Genomic DNA, 12,887 nt, shown 5'->3' with positions numbered 1-12,887 from the left:
ACTGCTTCATCAGAAGCCTGAGGAACTTTTGATATGTGTTTTCTTGTCCAGACACTGATGTGTGAAGCAATAAATTGCAAGATACTAGTTACAGTTGTTTTTATTATCTGCTTACAATTTCATTTTGCCAAGTACAGTGTCTTTCTAAAAAGGACAAGCTGTACGGAATAAATACTTTCAGAGTAATTTATTATGATGTACTCTAAATACACAATACTTCAAATGGCAATTCCTGTCATTAATTCTTGAATGTCTTTTCATTATTTTTACCTGTGTTTGATAATTTGCCTAAGAACAACATAGGCAGTAATATTGACAGATTTTTTTAATATATATTTTGCCTCTTCTCTCCCAGTTTATCTAGCAGCTTGTGGAGAAACACTGAATATTGTTTTCTCTCTGCCGTTCACTGACTTTGTTCCAACTGTATGCAATACTAGATTCTCTTTAAGGGTAAGTTCTTCCCTCCTTGCCCCTTTTGTCTTCTAAATGTGAGATAGTTTTCCTACCTTTTTCAGTTAGGAAATTTTGAATAAACTCTTTCCTGAAAGAAAAATAACTCTCTCTCACTTCCTGTTCATAGAAATTTTTCTTTAAGCAACCCAGAGGTGAATGGTTTCTGTTGCTTATATGAAGCATCCAATCATAGGCTGTTCTAACTTACATATACATATATATATACACACACATTTAAAAATACATTTTAGAAATATATATGCACATATGCTTCATACATACATATAGACACACATTTAGTATGTGTATTTACTATATATGCTTATGCTCTGTGTGTCTGTGTATGTATTTTATCGCTTGGAAGTCTGTTCCTATTTATTTAGAAAATGTGGAATTCTAATGTGTGTTCAAAGGTAAAAATCAGATACTGGAGTGAGTACCCCCCAACCATTTTGGAAAGCCATCTTCCAGATTTTTTTTAGGAGTTTCTGTAGAATAAATAAAGATGATAAAGTGTTTTTAGCAGACACAGTTAATTCTTTGAAAGAGTGTACTACTTATCTTCCCTAAAATAGAAACAATTTACTGCTGCTAAAAATAAAAAACTAGTTGATGGTGATGTTGGTAATTTTCTGTAATTTGATAGCAAAGAAAGCAATGTTTTATCTAATTAATTTTTTTAAAAGTATGTTTTAGTTGAGATGTAAGATAGCCTTGGGCCATTTACTTAACTTTTGGTTGTGTATGGCTTGAACAACGGAAGAGCAGTAGTCACTAAAAACGATGCTCCTGTGTTTTACAGATTGCTATGGTGTGTTATTCAAGTTACTGAACTTGTAACTGTTCAGAACCACAGAGCTCTTGGCATTGCACTAGGAAACAGGGAGTTCTGTGGCCAGCAATCACGTGAAAACTGAGATTTCTTGCCTCACTTTGCTTGTAAAGGGAAGGTGATTGCGCATATGAACATGCAAATAACATAAGCATTATGCATAATGTGAATGTAAATTAACTTTTCTGTTACTAATGTTTGATTTTAGGGAGAAGATGTTGATCTTCATTTGTATCTACCAGATTGTCATCCTAGTAAATACTCCCTTTTTATGCTGGTGAAAGATTGTCAGCCTAATAAAATAAGTCCCGAATCTTGTATTTCTGCTGAATGTCAAAGTGGTCAAAAAACAGGCAAACCCAAATGGAGGAACATTACTCAAGAAGAGTGAGTTTTATTGTGATATACTGGCTTTTCATATTTACTTACTTTGTTTGTGATGCAAGCAACCTCATATGTTTGAGGAAGATATTTAATGAAACTGTTCTACTTTAATTTAAAGTGTGATGTTTCTTTTTGAAAGGGCTGGATGGGTTGAATGCTGGACAGTCCCGAGTGTTGTGTTTACAATTGACTACTCTTGGCACCCGATTTATCCTCAGAAGGCAGATGAGCAGTTAAAACAATCCTGTAAGTGTCACTTGTTCTTGTTAGCGTGTTTCATTTCAGGAACTGCTGTGACTTTGTTGGATCAAACTGCTTAAATTTGCAGAAATGAGTTTTGGACTGAACTACTACTACATGTCACATGGGAGAATGCTAGTCTTTAGAATGCACCAGGTTTGATTTAAAAACTGACAATGCTTCGTGATGCAAATTTCAGAGCGTGTCCCAGTTCCCCATGTAAAAAGAGGATACTGTCTGTGATCCACTTCTCCTTGTCCTTAACAAAGTGGATCTCTTAAATGGGTTGTTGCATAATACAAAATATCACTTCGTGTATTAAATGTGAAGTAATTTTTGATGGTATCATATTACTTACCATTTCAAGCTTTTCTCCTTTGGATGTTGTCTTATGATTGATATGTTCAAGTACACTATATCTGAGATATAATAACTCTGTCTTACCCTTATGGATATGAAACTTGAGATTTCATTGTAGTTGGCACTGTTGAAGTGAGCTGTGGCCATCAGATACATGTGTTAGACTGTTCAGTCTAACACTGAGTTCTAAAGATAAAATATTTTACATGTCTAAACAGTATTTCTAAGTAAGAAATATTCTGTAAGTATGTGCTTGCAAAAAAAAGTTAAAAAAACTTACTTCTATCTCTGTGTTTAAGTATTTTATAAATGCAGAGGGAGGTGTTTGGGAAGTTACGAGGTTGCATAGAAGTCTTTCAGGTTGAGATGCTGGAAGAACTGATGAAGGAGAGGTATTAGAAGAATAATGAGGGCTAATTCGAATGGGCCTCAATCAGCAGGTGTTGGAAGACATGCTGAATAGCATTTTTAGGTTTTGAGTTCCAACAATTCAAATCTCAAAGAACTGAAATTTTAGAGGATGAAGCAGAAAAAATAAGATTCATCTTGCAGATGTTCATTAAGTGCTCTTGTGAGACTCTGTCAGCTTGTGTCAAATGTGCATACTTCAGAGCTGAAAACATTTACTTGTAATTGTAGCAATTTAACCTGCATTTGAAAGTTTCTACATACCCAGGTAGTTTCATCTGCAGCTTCCTTCAGTGAGTAATCCAGAACAGTCCAGCTCACTTCTGTGCTGCTGGTAGAATGTGTTTGTTACAGCATCAACATTTGCATTTTGTTTTGGGTCAATCAATGGAACTCTTGTAAGTCTGTAAGAAACAAATATGTTGCATTACAAGAGATGCAGCTTACAAAAAAGTGGTCATCTCACTGCAGCGTTTAGCGTATTTATAAAATAAAACATAATGCAAGCACTGAGCGAGCATTGTAGACAATAATGGTAAGTTAAAGCTTTGAAGGTTTTCCAGCTACAGGTGTGTATTCACTGTAGTTCTGTATGCACTGGTTCTTCCAGTTAAACTGGCACCTGAAATCTTTCTCCATCCGGAGCATCAATTTTGTGTGGTTTTCTCATAGAGTTCTTTATTTCCCAGCAAGCGCTTTACATCTCCGAAGCACTTGCAGTTACTCACTTCCTTCTTGTTGCCTTTCTTCACTTAAAAAAGACAAAGTGCTTTCTTCTCCCTATCTCCAAATAAAAAGAAGGGATAAAAAATAAGACTTGAATTTCCAAACTGTTTTGTGGCTAGAGTAATTGAGTTGTTTGAGAAGAAATTTTGGCCTAAAGAGCTACTGGTTCAGAATAGGTTTTTAATACGACTTTTGCATCTTTCCTGTTTATTCACTTTTGTTTTTTCTGCAATAACTGTGTGTTTTGGGAAATCTGCTACACTGAAATGAAAGCATCTCTTTGTTTAACTTGAAAAGCAAGATAAGTAAATTGAATTTTTTTTCAGAATGCGAAGAATTATTTTTCCTCTTGCATATTTAACATTGACTAAAATATCTGTATTTTCCCATCTTCCGTAGTTACTAGATATGAGAAACCAGTTCTGTCTGTAACATAGACATGTCAGCGTAATTGTACAATCCAAATGAGAAAGCTGCAAAAAGTTGTATATCGAATACACATTCATATTTGCAGAATTTTGTCCATCAGGAGCCTAACTTGTAATCAAAACCTCTTCTCTTCTTTGTTTTGCTCCAAAGTGTCAGAAATGGAAGAAACCATGTTGTCAGTGCTAAGGCCATCGCAGAAGACGGCTGACAGTGTGATTTCATCTCCCACAGCTTCAGCCCGCCTTCCCCTTGATCCCTCTGAGCTGCCCCCGGATAAGCTTCATGTGGAACTGGAGCTCTCCCCAGATTCCCAGATAACTCTGTATGGACCCCTGCTGAAAGCCTTTCTCTCCATAAAGGTGGGCATAGGAACACAAGCTGTAAAATTCATGGGTGTCCATGGGTAGAAAAGGGAAATAATTTGTTTGAAATGGAAAATCAGAATTCTGCAGATTACGTGGATTTAGGTGAAAACTTTCTGTAAGTACTAGTTTGGAATTATTTCATTTGGTGGTAGCTGGGATGAATTCAGTTGGCATAGGCTTATGAAAAGACTTCCTATGTGTGTGTGTATATATATATATATATGTAGATGCATATCGGCATAATTTTCTTTCAAGGAATAGTGTATGTTTTGCATTCCATGTGCAGAAAATTTCTTCTTTGACTTTTGCAGTAGTGAAAAAAAAAAAGGGGGGGGAACCAAAAAAACAAATAAAAAAAAAAATCCATTATTATGACTAGAGCTGATATTAACAAACATTTTTATACAGAGATATGTCATAATCCATGCTTTTAGTGCATTTTAAGTTCTGCAGAGTGTCTTAATGGTTTGTTTGTTTTTATTTTAATTAGGTAATGTGAAATTTCTGGAGTTAGGATCATGGAGGGGAAGGGGGAAGGACATGAGAATAAGTTGAATTTAAAAAGCTACTACAATCAATATTAAGAGGAATTTTTCATCTTTTTCTTGATGTTGCTCTGTTAAATGTTTGTTGGTGTTGCTTATGTTGTGTTCTCTTCCGTTACTGATCTTCAGGGGGCTGAAAACAATTTAATTTCTTTCTACCTCCCTCATGCTGCCTTGTCGTGACAAAAGCGGAGACAATTGAACATGTTGCCTCTATTTGACTAACAGTGAAATACTTTGGGTTTGATTGGATTTTGTGGTTGGGGTATTTATTTGGTGGGAGTTTTTGTTTTGTTTTTTGTTTGTTTGAGGATTTTGTTTTTTGTTTACATGCGCAGATGTAAGCTAAGGTTATGCTTCTGGTGGCTTTCATTTTGGGTCAGAGGATGAGGAATTCTCTGAGAGAGATGATGATTATCAGGACTCATGCTGTAACAGTAATGTATTTTTATAAGGTATTGCACCTAGGCAATGAATAGCAGAAAATATTAAGTTTTTGTAGACGATAGGACTTGCAAATAAGCTCATTATTTTTTCATGTTGCCACTAAAATGAATAGGATTAAAATTAGACCAGTGTCACATCTTGAAGACTTTATTTCTTCTGATACAGAGGAAATGCAGCCATGTTTCAATTGTTTATTGAGCTCCTCTTTTGGAGCCCATACATTCATAAGATGGTTCTGTCTTTCCAAGCCAAGCAGCACTTCCGCAGTGCTCTTTGCCCTGGAGGTATATGTAAACAGTGCTGCGTTAGATTCCTTGAGCCTGTGATGATTTAATGCTTTTAGGTGCAGATTTCTCAGATTAAATCTAGCTTTTATCTTCCAAATCTCAAGAGAAAAGTTAGATAACTAGCTTATTTTTGAAAATGTGCGTTTATTGCTCTTTTTTTAGTATTTTTTGACTGTGTTTACATCTTTTTTTGTCCAGCTCTGCTGGCAGTGTATCTTAATAGATATCTAGGGGGTGGTTTTTTATGCTTGTTTTCCTGATTTGTGGTTGAATTGTTTTCAGTTTTCATTGATCTCTTTTAATACATGCAGGAGAGATTCCTAGACAAGCATTGTTCATGCCCTCGTGAAAGTGTCATTTGTAAAGCCTTCTATGCTTGGGAGGTAGTTTTTTTGCTGTAGTGCATTGTGTTTCTTACCGAAGGGCTTACAGGCTGGGAATGAATGGTTTATGTAGGTCTTTGCATTCCCAGCAGAAGGTACCAGGAGTAAGTTGCTGGGATTCTTGGCACCCTCTGCTGGGTCTGCCTTATAAAAAGTATTTCAAGGTCTGCATTGTAGCACTGACCTTTATCTTTTGCCTTTGCTAAAAAGCAAAGCACATTAACTTTGCTTAACTTCTGAGGGTGTTTTGGTTCGGCCACAGAGCAGTGTTTAATTCATACACGTTAACACCAGAAATACTTCAGAGACTCGGTACAAGATGGTAAAATTACACGTCTGAAGGTGTCATTATTTCAAGGCTGATAACAAGCCTGCCTTTTCTGCAGACCTTTGTGGATGCAGGTATGTTGCAGTTGCCTGCGTGGTTTTTGTTGCACACTCCTCTTTGCTTGCTTGTGCTGCAGACCTGTGCTCAGGAAGGAACAAAGAAGTTTTGGAAAGCAAATGAGGCACAGAAAAGGGAAAGAGGGAGCAAGAACCTAGTGAGATTCAAATCTGTTTCACTTGAATCTTGTGTCTAGTACTCATTTGTCTGCATCCCACAAATTGCCAGTGGAGTTCATAACAGTTGGAATATTTCTGTTGACATGAAGGGCCGAGGGAGTGACATACTTTCTAAAAATGAACGAAGGAGCAACGTTTGTGCCTGTGTTGTAACCTCTTTGGTCAGAAAGGATTTCGTTCCACAGAAGGCTTGGTCCACAACACTTCCCACATGCTGAATTAACAAGAAAATATCACCTGCACCATTCAGAATATTCTTCTTGAGAATCTAGCCTTTTTTTAAAAAAATGTATTTTATAGGTGGGGAAGAGGTGGCATATCATCAGAAATCTGATTCTGATGCATGTAATAAATAAACCACAGGAAATTAATCCCCCCTCTTCCTCACAAAATTAGTAACGTATTTTCTGTTTCCTAGTAGGATCTGGCAAAATTACATTGGTCTTATACAGTTGAGGCGGGGTGGCTTAGAAACAGGGTGGGTTTTAGACCCAAGGGAGGAAATGTTTATGAACTGATATTTTAGAGGCATGTTTAAGACTGAAATCTGCTGATGACAAGTTTTGGTAGTTTGGATGAGAGTGACTTCCTGCAGAAACTGTTTTGTGTTCTTACTCTTAAAGTTCTCTCTTTTTAAAAGCACAAAATCTATCTAAAAATATCAGTAGTAGTGCTTCAGAATAGTTATTTTTATTGCATGCATCTAGGATACCTGTACTTTGAGAACTACAGAGTGCCCCTTCTTTTCCTGCAAAGCACATGGCCTAAGTTTTCTCACCTAAGGTATCCATTTTTCATAAAATAAAAGCATATGAGTTTCTTCAGCTATAGTTTGTAGCTATACTGCTTATTTTAGGGAGGACTAACTGCAGAAGAAGATTGGGTTTGTGTTTTGTTATGTTATCTGTATATTCTTAAATTGTTTTCCATATGTTCATGACAATTCTTTTACCTAGGAGAATTATTTCGGAGAAGATGACATGTACACTGATTTTGAAGAAGTTATTTCAAGCCCTGTTTTGTCACTGTCAACATCTTCAAGCTCTGGGTGGACAGCTGTTGGGGTGGAAAATGACAAAAAGGAAAATGAAAGTTCAGTCAAGCCGGTTCACCCTCTTACCTTACGCCCGTGGGATATCACTGTGCTTGTTAATTTGTACAAAGTGCATGGGCGATTACCCGTGGTAAGTACATTAGAATCTTAAAATACTTTCCTTCATAATTTTTTTTTCCTAGTTTCATAATCTGGAGTTAAATTTTAACTCCCTGGAACGTTAAGTTAGGGTGGTACTGAACCAAAATGTATGTATACTCTCTACTAAAACTGTGGCTATCTAAGACAAGTTGAGGTATGATTTATTTTGCTTATCTGGGAGGCAGAACTGGATAACTTTTTGTACGATTTTTACTCAAAGAACTTGATTTGTGTGATAACATTTTTGATTGACCATTACGACTTCTCTGCTGATTAGCAAAACTGTCTTCTAGTGGTGCATTCTGCTCTGTATAGCTGCGTTCTGAGGGATTTCCAGAAATTCAAGTAAGATTCCAAATAAAAAATTGGGTTCACCCAAATGGGTTTGAATTGGTGTTTGTGTAACAGCTGAAGGGTTTTTGAAGCTGCACAGGCTTCTTGTTGAGCATCTACGTGGAGGTAAATTAGCGTACTTCCTACTCACAGGTTTGCTTCTAATCTTACAATATCAACTGTGTTGTGTATTTTTAGTTTCTGAAACAGATGTGTTGAATTTTTATTTTAGCATTGCAGTCCAGATGGTCCCGAGTGCCCTACAGCTTTCCTGGAAAGGTTGTGTTTTGAGATGAAGAAAGGATTTAGGGAAACAATGCTTCAGCTTGTTCTGTCTCCAGTGAATTTGTTTCTGAATGACAACTATCAGGTAGTAAACTATTTTTTATGTGTTTGGTTTTAAAAGATACTGTAAATACTGACACATGTAAATTTTGTGCAGTGGCTGGATATTTCACTTTTTTAAGCATATAGTTTTGAAACAATATATATGTTAGTAAATAGAACAACTGCAGCTTTCACACATGCTCTATGGCTTTTATTAGACTACATCACAGAGTTGGATCTGTATCTTACAGTCCGAATACTATTTAGGACATACAGTCTTCCTGTGGTGGGGGAGTCATTAGCCGTGTTTCAGAAAGTACTTAATGAGATTAAATTAAGTGTTGTTTGTGGCTTGTCAGCTGGCTGTATACTACTTTGATTTTAGTAAACTTGTAAAAATTGCCGATGTGGATGAATTTAGCTCAGTGAGGATTTTAAAACTGGCATTTGTTAACAGAACAAGTTGACTTGATTCAGTGAGGTTAGTGAATAGTTGGAGTGTATTTTGTTTATGCACATGTTAGTTGCATTAAAAGCACTATGGTATAAGAGTGTGCCTTACAGATAATATTGTTTTCAATCCCTGTGTCCTGAAATACATTGCTGACAATAGCCTGCATGAAATATTACTGAAATTATTTTTCATCTTATGCGCGTTCAAGTGTTTGAAAACTGGAATACTGTGTACAAATGAAGATGTATGTCACCCTATTTTTTATTTTTTAACTCTCATGTCAGTAAGCTAATGAAAGGAGCTGGTTGATGCTTGTTTAGTCTTTCCAAATTTGGATCCAGTGTGCCACAAGCAAAAAAGTACCTTAAGTGTAAACACTGACTGTGGCCTGACAAATAGATAAAGGAATTGGAAGAAATAATGAACTTCCTTGATGGCAAAAAGTTAAATGACATCTTGAGAGGTTCTAGGTTACTCCTCATATTTTTGAGATGTTATTCTGTTGAGCTCTGATTAGTGAAGAAGAAATCCCTGATGAGAATGTAGAATCTGAACGTCTTGGGTTTTGGTTGCAACACTGCAATTGTCTTTCATAGCAATCTGAAGAAAGTGATGGTGTGAAGTTGCAGGAATTGCAGATACATAATGTACGTGGGATTAATAGAGCTGTCTTTTGAGAGAGCTGCAGAAATTGGATGTACTCACAGCATGGTGGAAGACAAAATTCCATTTTCCTCATAGCCTTTGTCAGGAGCTAAGTATCTGGATTGTTTTTCAATTGAATGAAGCTGTCAGAAGGTGCAGTTGAAGCTGATGAGAATTACACTTTGAACATACAACTTATATGTAATGAAAAATTGCATCCTATGAATTTCAAGTTATGTTATCTAAATCTGCTAGGAGGTTTTTGTGTGTTACTTTTTGTGGTAGGTTGGTTGGTTTGTTTGTTTTGTTTGTTTTGTTTATCCTATGAGGAATCCAAGTATTTAAATAGCTGTTTAAGACCCTTTATTCATATTATGTATCTCAAAACTGCTGTTTAGTACTTCCTAGCTCAACCTTAAAGTGAGAAGTTCATGGTGCTAATGTATACAGAACAGGAATTGTCCCTCTGCCTAGCTGGGCAAGTACTGTATGTCCTGTTCGTATCATTTTGAAATAGCTTCTGAATCAAGACATAGGTCACCGTTGATATCAAAAGAGTAGGTGTTTCTTCTTCAATAAGCAACTCCAAAGGGTTTGCTGGCAGTGGAAAACAAACCAGGCAAAATAACAAGTTGAAAAACCTGAATGGAAGAGAAGATTTGCTGTTGATTTACTGGCTAATCCATAGCTTGCCTCCATGCAGTCACAAGCTGCTAGTGTGTGCTTGTGCTGGTTTTGCCTTCTCCATTTTTCTCTGACTGGTGGAGTAACATTCCTTAGGAAAATTCAGATGTAATACTTTTCAGTCTGCAAACAAGTAGCTTTGCTTTAGGTAGCCAAAAAATACTTTAGTGAAAAGTGCAACTTCAAAGACAGCCTCTGTTTGTTGTTTGGGTTCTTTTTTTTAAAAATTTTTAATAATGTGGCAGCTTTCTGGTAGCAGCAAACCTTCATAAGTTGTGTTTTTTAACCTCTTGATCACTTCCATTGTTAAACATGCTCTTCTATTCGTTGTATTTTATTGCAGTAATATTTAACAGATGGTGTCTGGATGCTGCTGTGTGGCATTCACCAAGGGAAGGTTGTTGACAATGGTTGCTAGAAATGAAAACAAACGGGTTAGATAAACTTGCCTCTCCTCCTATTAGATTTGCATGTAGGTTGTCACATGGGTTATGCTGAGAGGTCTTGGAACTGTCTAGCTGTACAGAAGTCAATAGCATCTAAGAGGTGCAGATGAATGCATAACGAAGCATCTCTGGCTACACAGTTTTTGCACTTCCTATTGATGTATTCTTTGCAAATATTAGCTTTAACTTCCTTGTCCTTAACAGCGACCTGCGGTGGATGAAGTTCTTCGAGAGGGTCACATCAGCCTGTCGGGTCTGCAGCTGCGCGCTCACGCAATGTTTTCAGCAGAAGGTCTGCCTCTGGGAAGTGATACTTTAGAGTATGCATGGTTGATAGATGTACAGGCTGGAAGTCTTACAGCCAAAGTTACAGCACCACAGGTACCATCTGCAAACTATTTGCTTTGAAGTATTACCTTTCTTCTTTCTTGTAAAACCAGCGTAGCATGGATTTTTGGAAAGTACGTGATCTCAGCTGAATTTGGATGCATCTGTGCCTGAAGTAAACTTAATTTTTAGTTTGAGAATCTAACCATTTCTATAAATGGGTAGGAGATGTCAAATGAGCTGAATCTGATACTAATTTTAAATCTTAGGTGTAACAGGGTGTCTGTCTAGTGTTATATGAGCATTTTGAAAGGGTGATGGTAGCAGAGCACTACAGATCAGTAGTGAGTACTGCTGTCACTACATGTAAACACATGTATGTTACATCTGTGTATGTTAATGTACTCTAATACTGACTGGATGGGCAACCACGGTATCTACATGAACTTAAAGTGGTTTAATCACAGAGTAAATGGTGCTTCTGTAAAAAGAGCAGGTGTTTGGGGATGCTTCAGCTATGAACTAGGTAATGTGTTGAAGAGGAGAAAGGAAAATCTGTTCAGAAGGTTCAAGTATGCGATGGCTTAGCTGTCTCTGAGGTTACTTTTGGTTTGTGATTCTGACTTCTGGAGGTGCAGGTTCGTTACCCCTGCTGGTTAACTTTCTGGGAAGACAAAAGAAGTATTCAGTAGTGATTGCAGTCTGAAAGGCAATTTGGTATCCCTCCGAGGTTAAGTACTTGGAGATATGTGGGCGAGGTAAGGTACTTGGAGATATGTGGGCACGGTATGCTGCCAGCAGTAAGGATATCAAGTTGAGGATCTGGCAAGAATTTAGCTTGCAAATAAAGTTCTGGCTTTCCATAGAAAGCCATGGACAAAGCCATGTTTTAAAGCAGGAGGCAGATGAGAGAATTTGGTGGACTGTAGCATGGGCAGGCCTCAGCAGGGGAGTAGCCAGTAGCTCAGTGATCCTGCTCACTGCATAAATTGTGATGCTTGGTCCGACTGGAACATAGTTTGCTTTCACAGTACTGGATTTTCTTAGGTCAGTCTTAGCACTAACTCCTTGTAGTTTTGCCATTTATGTTACTTTTATTCTCCTAGATATAATAACAGCTCCAAGTATACAATAGGCAGATCACTTATTTCTGATGTGGGCTGCCAGACCTTTAAAAAAGGTTGCTTTGCGAGTGTATTCGGAGATGTGAAAAAAGTACATAAATTCGATGTAGTAGTTACGGTTTAGTTTGTTTATTTTTTAAAAAAACCAGTTCTACATCCTCTTACTCCTCTAAAAATTGGCATTATTTTCTAGGATTAAATGTGCGTTTCATTAGGAGACTTCTGCAATAAATAAAATCAAAATAAGGCATACAAGCAACTACATTAAATCTAAAGAATAGGTTCCAGATACATTTCATGTTACATATGCAGACTTTTGTGGTGCTATTTCCCAGAATGCTGCCACTGATTTAAATAAGCTGTAGTATTTGCTCTACTGCTCTATGCTTCAAAATTAAACCTACTAATTGATTCAAAGTACTCTAAGGTTAGAGAACATTCTAAATGCTTGATGCAACTTAAGGATTTTCTTCCCCTATGAAGCCATTCCCAATTGTATGCTTCATACAGGATTTCTGTTTTCTTTTATTTTTTGTTGTCAGCACTGTTACGGAGCAGAACTTGAATTTGCTGTTTCAGGTTCATTGATTTTTTTTTTTTTTATTTTTTTTTTCCTCCAGTAGTGTGATGTATTGCAAGAATTTGTGAAGGGACAACGCTAAAGGGAGGAGGAGAGATTTTGTGTGGAACAGTCATAACTCTATTAAATTCCATTTAAATTACTGCTGATTTTAAGTGCCCTTTCCTTTGGCTAACCAAAGAAAACCCATTTCCCTCTCATAATGGAGACAGGCAGTCATGAATCATTTCCTTTATGAATGAGCTAATTATATAAAAGACTTAAACCAACATCAGGCTAATTGCCAGGTCTAGTGAGATTCATCAGTGTTCTGTTTAGCCAACTTTCTCCTATGCTTTCTAAATGT

At 36.9% G+C, this 12,887-nt stretch overlaps 1 protein-coding gene across 11 annotated transcripts in view; it reads left to right on the top strand.

The window, feature by feature from the left end:
- The window catches only part of KIAA1109 (KIAA1109 ortholog), a 125,136-nt gene that overhangs the window by 35,068 nt on the left and 77,181 nt on the right, over positions 1-12,887 (top strand). For 10 of the 11 annotated variants that reach the window (XM_040583943.1, XM_040583950.1, XM_040584009.1 and 7 more), the window contains exons 16-22: positions 356-453; positions 1,497-1,675; positions 1,812-1,918; positions 3,986-4,194; positions 7,383-7,610; positions 8,187-8,324; positions 10,715-10,891. In XM_040583943.1, coding sequence (XP_040439877.1) covers positions 356-453; positions 1,497-1,675; positions 1,812-1,918; positions 3,986-4,194; positions 7,383-7,610; positions 8,187-8,324; positions 10,715-10,891 — 1,136 coding nt within the window. The remainder of the gene's footprint in view (positions 1-355; positions 454-1,496; positions 1,676-1,811; positions 1,919-3,985; positions 4,195-7,382; positions 7,611-8,186; positions 8,325-10,714; positions 10,892-12,887) is intronic. The other variant, XM_040583966.1, reaches the window with a different exon arrangement.

This window comes from Falco naumanni, chromosome 1, assembly GCF_017639655.2.
Source record: "Falco naumanni isolate bFalNau1 chromosome 1, bFalNau1.pat, whole genome shotgun sequence".
NCBI classification, from domain to species: domain Eukaryota; kingdom Metazoa; phylum Chordata; class Aves; order Falconiformes; family Falconidae; genus Falco; species Falco naumanni.
Note: the sequence above shows the minus strand (reverse complement) of the source record. Positions and strands in the feature narration are given on the sequence as shown.